Genomic DNA, 8,282 nt, shown 5'->3' with positions numbered 1-8,282 from the left:
TTTTGTGACAATAACTCGTTCCCTATTGGTCCAAATCAACAACATGGTATTTATATAAGCGATTTGATTGGTCGCCAGCCACAGGTCTGTAGTGAACGCCGTGAAACGCTCCCAGACAAGGGATTCTTGGGCGTCTCATACTATGAGAAAATAGTGCCGATATGAAACCCCCTTTATGACCAAAACGGATGAATCAAAATTAAACATTGATGGTGAATAGATGTATTGACTAAAACTAAGTGAAAATATTTGACACCATTGTCGTTTTTACGCAGCAACTCTGCCGTAACATCGACTAGTATCCGTTGGCGGAGTGATCGCATCCTTCACTCTTGCGCGTCAAAATACTGGCGTGGGGACGCCGCGCCAAATGATCAGACCGCCTCGACTCTTCAGGACAACAACACCCCACAGAGAGGCGCTCCACACGCACCATACTGAGGCCGCTGAGGCTAACCTTCAGACGGCGTGTTTTCACACGAGTTCACTGGACATAACGGGACACAAAGCGCACGCATCGAGACGTCGTTTGCACCTTATTTCGTGACGTTTTTTCTTGGGGAATCTGGACGACTACTCCAGCCGTCGTGACGCGGCGGCGGTGACGGACGGGCGCGGCGCACTGGCGCACTGGCGCATTGCACTAAGAGACCCATAATAATAAACAATTATTCTTCACCACTGCTTCTTCATTGGCCTTCCATTGATCCCGAAACACACGGAATACACTCTGGTGTGAGTGAATATGTTGCGGTCAAAGTTTGGATCGTTTTCACACATCTGCAACCCCTCCAGTATGGATCATTTACCGGTGAAGATACAGATACCAGGTGCGTCTTCCGCCGTGTGTGGAGCCCGCATCTGGGGCCATAACATTGGGGCTTCTCCAGGGGAATAACCGGACCTATATAACAAACGTCCGGACACACACAACGTGTGTGTTTGTGATGCAGTTAGGCACATCTCTAACGGTGGTGTTTATTTTCGCAGTTAAATCAGAGAAGGAGCCCTTCGAGAAGGTCTACCAGGTGGGCTCCGTGCTCGGCAGCGGCGGCTTCGGCACCGTGTACGCCGGCAGCAGGATCACCGACGGCGCCCCGGTAAGCGTGTGTTGTGAAGCGTGTGTGTGTTTTGAAGCAAGTGTGTTTCGCGTGTGTGTTGAGATTTCTGGCTGTGTTTATTGACGTTTTGCCGTTATTCCAGGTGGCGGTGAAACACGTCGCGAAGGACCGAGTCACAGAATGGGGAACCCTGGTAAGACCCGCACGCCCGGGGAAAACCAACCCAAACAACGCAACACTAGTGTAGTCCCGTCAAACGTGGACCACATTCAAACCAAACGCGACCTTAACATCTAAACCTTATTTAATTCGGATCCGTTCCCCCTTCAGAACGGCAGCCTGGTGCCTCTGGAGATCCTGCTCCTGAAGAAGGTCAGCAGCTCGTCGTTCCGCGGGGTCATCAAGCTCCTGGACTACTACGAGCGTGCGGACGGCTGGCTGCTGGTGATGGAGCGACCCGAGCTGGTCAAGGACCTGTTCGACTTCATCACGGAGAAGGGCGCCCTGGACGAGGACACCGCCCGGGGCTTCTTCCGCCAGGTGCTGGAGGCGGTGCGCCACTGCTACGGCTGCGGGGTGGTGCACCGCGACATCAAGGACGAGAACCTGCTGGTGGATCTGCGCACCGGGGAGCTCAAGCTCATCGACTTCGGCTCGGGCGCGCTGCTCAAGGACACGGTGTACACCGACTTTGACGGTACGTCGCCGCCCCCGCGGTCACGCACACCGGGTTACGACGCGCTGTATTGATCCCCGATGCGGTGGTTTCTGGTGGTCAGCAGACGGGCATTAACCGGGCATGTGTGGCTTATAAAATAAATATTTTCTGAACGAGTTGAAGCTTAGTCATACGCATGTGTTTAACGATGTCAATGCAACATAAATGTTAACGATATTCGGTTATCAGATTTGATGGTTTATTATTACATGGAGTGTGCGTGTATATTCCGTTGCGCGGAGGCGTGTGAGTTGTGATTCGGTCGCATGTCCCCGGTTACCCTTTCCGCTGTAATGAGACGCGCGCCAGGGTGGGTGGGGGGGAGCGGGCGGGCGCGCGCGCGCAGACAATGGTGGCGTTGTGGTCGAGGGTCTCCAGTCTTTATCTTTTATTAATGCTCGCTGATTGGCCTTCTTTCTGCGTCATTTTTTAACCCGTGACGCATTTTAACACGGATGTGACTCCGCTCCAGGCGGAACTATCTTTTTTCCCTTTCCTCCGAGCGCGTGGACTGTTTATTGTCCTTTCCGGTGACTTTGATCTTTTGCTGTCGTGAGTCACGCGCTCACGACGGTGTTGGTGTTGGCTGCCCTCCTCGGGGTCACGTGCCGCCACGTAACATCTGTTTGTTGTGAAACCCGAGACGGCTGGTGGTCATGTGACGCGCGCTCACGTTGCACTTTTTTGTGTGTGTGTTTGGTATCCGAGCTACTCCTCCTTCCAGGGAGGAGGAGGATGCGAGGGGGAGGGGGGAGAGAGAGAGGGAGAGGAAGGGAGGAGCCTGCGCAGGTCAGCTAGTTTACTCGGTCCCCGTAGGCCCCTGCGAGAACAGAAAGCTCTTATGCGGCGGAGACGTTGACATTTTAAACCCGTTTAATGTGCTCTGTTTTCCTGCCCTGCACAAACAATCACTATTCCCCCGATCCCCACAATGCCTTGCTTTCAGACCGAAGTCAGAAGGCAACTTAGAACTTGTAAATCTCTGAAAGCAACATAAGGCTACACATTGTTTTTATCAACCTAATCTCAAGCATTTATTGTTTTTATGAACCTAAACTCAAGCATTCACGTTTTTATTAACCTAAACTCAAGCATTAATTTGTTTATTTACCTAAACTCAAGCATCCATTTGTTTCATTCATGGTAGGCCTACCTCCTAACCCCCAGTACCTCCTAACCCCCAGTACCTCCTCGTCCCCCACAGGCACCCGAGTCTACAGCCCCCCCGAGTGGGTGCGCTTCCATAGATACCACGGTCGCTCGGCAACGGTGTGGTCGCTAGGCGTGCTGCTGTTCGACATGGTGTGCGGGGACATCCCCTTCGAGCAGGATGACGAGATCCTGAGGGGCAAGCTGTGCTTCAGACGGAGGCTGTCTGCCGGTACGACACTCACTCACTCACTCGTTCACACTCACGCATTTACTCACTCTCACACACTCACTCGTTCACACTCACTTACTCACTCACTCACTCACTCACTCACCCGCCCACAAGGCGTGTTCATTATAGAGTTACCCTTCTGGATACGGGTTTTTATAATGATAGAGCATAACAGTTTAACCAGAAATCAATTGTAATCTAAAGTTCAGTATAACCAGTATAACCTTGAACCCGTGCCATTGGCTGCCCTGGTTACCCCTTGGTTACAGGTGTGGTTATACTGTGCATCCATATCTACTAGGCTGATGATGATGATGATGATGATGATGATGATGATGATGATAATGGTGATGATGATGATGATGATGGTGATGATGATGGTGGTGATGATGATGATGATGGTGGCTTGATGATGATCATCATGGTGATGATGATGGTGGTGGTGATGATGATGATGGTGATGATGATGATGGTGATGATGATGGCTAACTTTAGCCCCCCCTTCCTCCTCTTCCTCCTCAGACTGCCAGCAGCTCATCAAGTGGTGTCTGGCCCTGAGGCCCTCGGACCGGCCCACCCTGGAGCAGATCTGCGACCACCCCTGGATGCGGGCCCCCGGCCCTTCCCCCGAGGCCCCCATCGGGCCCTCCGGCCCCGTGGACATCTGCCTCAGGACCCTCGACAAAGACTGTTCCTCCAGCACCAGCTCCAGCAACGAAAGCCTCTGAGCCCCCCCCCCCCCCCCCCCCCTGAGGGCCCCCCCTTAGAGGACGTCGGTCGACCAACGGCCGACCAACGGCAGCCGGCCGTTGGTCCCAGTCTTGGGGGGGGGGGGGGGGGACCTCTGAGGGCCCTGGTCTTGGGGGGGGCCGTGAGCCGACTCGACTGTGTGTTTCTGTTGAACTCTGTTGAACCGGAGAGAAAAGTGTTCCTTATTTCCCTTCGTTTCTCTTAGGGAGCGTTTCTAAATTATTATTTTTTGTTATTTATGCCGTTAACTTTTTTTATTTTCCTGACGAGGAACATTTAAATTCTTTTTTTTTTTTCTTTTTTTTTTTGGCGAGAAAGCAGTGCAGTTCTGTTTATTTATACTTTTTATTTTAATTTTAAATTAAATCCTTTTTTTGTTACCAGGCTGCGAGATTCCCCAGCCCCCATCCCTGGTTCGAACATAGCTGCTCTCATAGAGCTTGGACACTGTTTATTATCATTATTATTATCATCGTTCAAAATGTTTAATTTTGATTTGGAGTGCCTTTTTTGCGATTTTGCTCGGCCGGGCGGCCATCTTGCCCGTACCACAGTGGGAGGAGGGGTGAAAAGTTTTTTTCTTCTTCTTCTTGCATCCCTTCATCCCTATTGGTCGGGCAGCCGCCGAGGCGGGGCTAAGAAAGGGTGAAATTTGAGGAGGAGGAAGAGGTGTGGGACCCTTTCTGACCGTGGAAATTACTTGAAATTACAATCAACTTGGCCTCTTTCTCTCTGTCTCTATCTCTGACTCTCTCTGTCTTACAACCTGCTGCTCTCTCTCTCTCTCTCTCTCTCTCTCTCTCTCTCTCTCTCTCTCTCTCTCTCTCACACAACCTGATCTCTCTCTCTCTCTCTCTCTCTCTCTCTCTCTCACAACCTGATCTCTCTCTCTGTCTTACAACCTGCTGCTCTCTCTCTCTCTCTCCCACTCTCTCTGTCTCTATCTCTCTCTGTCTTACAACCTGCTGCTCTCTCATGCCACGTACTCAACATGTGGCAACTGGATCTAGTCTCTTCTGAATGTCAACAAACCGTGCTCTCTTTTCTCTTTTAACTTGCTGCTTGACACACATTCTCCCCCCTTTCCTCTCTCTCCCTCCCTCCTTCCCTCCCTCCCCATCCTCCCTCCCCCACGGTCTCTCGGGCCGGGGGAGGGAGGTGCACAATCAATGCAATATCGATAGACTTGGTTATGTATTTTTATTTTTAATGTACAGAGTGATTTTTCTTTTCTTTTTCATGTGTGCGTGTGTGTGTGTATATATATATATATATATATATATCCCTCCCATTTGCATTTAATTTATTTGTACACATGTAGACATTCCACACCCTGTGGCTATTTATTTATTTATTTACTTACACCCCCCCCCCCCCCCCCCCCCCCCCCAACAATGACAGGCTCAATATTTTGCATACTTCAGAATTTTCCAGTATGTTTGTTTCAACCTTCCGCAACTGTGTATATCTTTGCGTTTTTCTGGCATTTTCACGTGTCCTTTAAAGCCGGGGAAACACTGAATCAGTGGAGCGGGGGAACGGATACCGTGGGTGGGGTCGAGGGTGGGGGGAGCGTCTGAATGTCAACACCTCGTCGCGAGTCTGTGTATCTATCGTACCGTTGGAATGAACTCATTGTGATGCAAATCCACCTGTGGGTTATATTTTAAGCCCCTCCCCCGTCTGTGTGTTGTGTGGAGGGGTGAGGGCGTGTCATGCCGTCTGCTGGGGGGGTGCTGATTGGCCGAGCGGAGTGGGAGGGTTGATAATGGCTATTTTTTGATACAGAAATTCAGATTAAAAATCCCTTTCTTTTGTACACGATCTCTCTGCGTCTGTTTCCTGTGTGGTCGACTGTCTTCTTCACAAACTTTTAGGAATATGAAACTAGTTCCACATGTCCACTTATCCTCTTCATAGCAAAAAGGGATTCTGAACCAAAACCCCAACAACCAATACGAAATTGCTTTGCAATATCAAATCAGGTCACCCCTGAAAATTATATACCAGGAGTTGTTCCATAGTTATTTTGCAATGCACCATGGGTAAAATAAGTGTTCCATATAGGCCTCCCGATTCGTACACATCTGTACATTTCAGACCACTCCATGAAATGGTTGTACCTTAAATAGTGCACTTTATTGGGCACAAGTGGGCATCGCTAGGCTGTTTATGGACACGGTGCCTAGTCCAGAATATCTGTCATAAAAAAGCGCTATATTGATCTGATCTTTATACACCCAAACAGCTTATTTACATTCTAAGTACACGTCTAGCATTGACGAATTTAAACGTGCATTCCAAAAGTAAATATTAGCAGAGAAGAGGCATGCCACTTAACAGCTCCCAGGCTAAAAGCTTAAGGCGTAGGCCATGCAGAAGGGGTCTCCTAGAGAGCGCCACCTTCTGGTGGGCACTGGTTGCCCTCCAAGGAAAAAGGAGGGCAGGTTGGGGAGTCAATTGGCTGTGGGCGGAGCTACAGTCAGGTGATTGCAATGGAGGGAAAACTTAAATGGGAGGAGACAAAGGGAGGCAGGTGTGTTTTGCTCGGGTGTTGAATGGTCGTTGAAGACAGGCAAGGGTTGGAACAATCATTGCTTCAGGCTGACGCCAAAACACCTCATGTCATCAAAGTCTTTTGCTGCTGTGCGAGTCAACCTTTAGATGTTTAGAGACTGTTGGTTCGGGACTCGCAGCGACCTCAAGCGACACCTGATGTGAGACACGGTAGGCCCAGCTCACCTCTGCACCAGGGGAGGGCTTTTCTTCTTGGATTTCACCTCACCGACCAACAGCTCATTCACTTGCGCCACATGAGACTGACTATGAATTGGTCCCAGTTTGGACTTTACGTTACGTTCAATGCCTTTGTTTCAAAAAGTGAAATCAGGATTCCTCGGAGAGTGGGGTTGGCAGGACTTGAACACCGGTCTCCAGATCTCAGGTGACATTGTTAAGTTGTCCCCACCCCAGGTAACATTTGCTATCGCTGTCGCGCCACTGACACACAAGATGTTCGGAACTTATACTTAGTAGTTGACGTTAGAACAGACGTAACTTAAGAACAAGAGGATTCTATGGCGAACGAGACACTGCCACTCATTCACCCAATACCACCCTCAGCCGGACTCACAACACCATGTCGGCTGGGTCGGGGACATGAGCGCTGGTCACATGGACCGTCTCCATTGCACCTTTTGCCGAAGGCATTGAGTCGCCTAGTTGTTACACTTGATGTTAACGGTAGAATAAACAAGACTTAACCACTAGAGTATTCATTCACTCAATCACCCAATACCAACCTCACGGGACTCAAACCCTGGGATAAGAACTATACTATATACTATACAATTGAGTTTAAAGGCGTGCTATTATGCCACCAGATATGATTAGCCGTTAGAAGCCGTTTGAGAATCTGCCTTTTCCTGTTTTTAATGACATCACACGGGGGGTTGTCCACCTAGATGTACGCTGGATAGATCAGTCTACCAACCTAACCAGTGGACTGTAGAAAATGTTGCTTATCTTTCCAGCATGCAACTAGGTGGACACCCCCACTTGTGATGTCACTCAAACACAGGAAGAGGCAGATTTTCAAACGGCTTGTAATGGCTAATCACACTCAAACCCGGTAGCATAATACCACCCGTTTTTAAAAAAAAAGGTTTCCTGACCTCTTTGTAAATCTGTTTAATGTCTGTTAAGTGGATGTTTGTAGCCTTCCTCTCACTTAATGATGAAGAGTATTTCCCTGAAACACAACACATGGTCTAAACACAGCGAGAACAGTTCCGGCTCTCCGTCGCATACGGGAACCTCAGTCAGTCATCATGAGGCTCCGTCTAAGTCGGCTGACGGCTCCCAGGAGCCCGGGGTTTAGCGACAGACACGGGGGAGTCAGGGGGAGGGGGCGGGGGGGGGCAGATGGCGCCGGGGGGACAGATGAGGTGGTGGGCGGCACGCGGGCCTCACAGACCGGAGACTTCACACCGACGGGAAGAAACCAGGAATGAACCGTAGAGAGCGCCAGACGGGTCGTCACTGGGAGGGGGTGTGTGTGTGTGTGTGTGTGTGTGTGTGTGTGTGTGTGTGTGTGTGTGTGTGTGTGTGTGTGTGTGTGTGTGTGTGTGTGTGTGTGTGTGTGTGTGTGTGTGTGTGTGTCGCTGTACGTGTATATGATGCACTGAGATGGAATGTATATGAGAGGGTGTGCTTGTGTGTGTGTGTGTGTGTGTGTGTGTCTCGCTGTTTGTGTGTATATGATGTACTGAGAATGTGTGCGTGTGTGTGGGGGTGTGTCTGGCTTGACATGTGTTCATGATGTACTGAGATTGAGTGTTTTTGTGTGTGTGTGTGTGTGTGTGTCTGAGTC

At 49.9% G+C, this 8,282-nt stretch overlaps 1 protein-coding gene across 1 annotated transcript; it reads left to right on the top strand.

The window, feature by feature from the left end:
- Positions 1 to 289: 289 nt before the first annotated feature.
- On the top strand, positions 290 to 3,888 carry pim3 (Pim-3 proto-oncogene, serine/threonine kinase). The gene is made up of 6 exons (XM_056578402.1): positions 290 to 830; positions 991 to 1,100; positions 1,204 to 1,254; positions 1,392 to 1,758; positions 2,984 to 3,160; positions 3,683 to 3,888. The coding sequence occupies exons 1-6, from the start codon at positions 746 to 748 to the stop codon at positions 3,886 to 3,888; spliced, it is 996 nt and encodes a 331-aa protein (XP_056434377.1). The 5' UTR covers positions 290 to 745.
- Positions 3,889 to 8,282: the final 4,394 nt, after the last annotated feature.

Source organism: Gadus chalcogrammus, chromosome 19 (genome assembly GCF_026213295.1).
Source record: "Gadus chalcogrammus isolate NIFS_2021 chromosome 19, NIFS_Gcha_1.0, whole genome shotgun sequence".
Classification (NCBI taxonomy): domain Eukaryota; kingdom Metazoa; phylum Chordata; class Actinopteri; order Gadiformes; family Gadidae; genus Gadus; species Gadus chalcogrammus.
Note: the sequence above shows the minus strand (reverse complement) of the source record. Positions and strands in the feature narration are given on the sequence as shown.

What these genes read in the sequence shown, in the direction of transcription:
- pim3 (XM_056578402.1), top strand. Translation starts at nt 746, where the DNA reads ATGTTGCGGTCAAAGTTTGGATCGTTTTCACACATCTGCAACCCCTCC. An exon ending in TCACAGAATGGGGAACCCTG is followed by an intron (nt 1,255 to 1,391) that starts GTAAGACCCGCA and finishes TTCCCCCTTCAG; the next exon opens with AACGGCAGCCTGGTGCCTCT. An exon ending in CAGACGGAGGCTGTCTGCCG is followed by an intron (nt 3,161 to 3,682) that starts GTACGACACTCA and finishes CTTCCTCCTCAG; the next exon opens with ACTGCCAGCAGCTCATCAAG.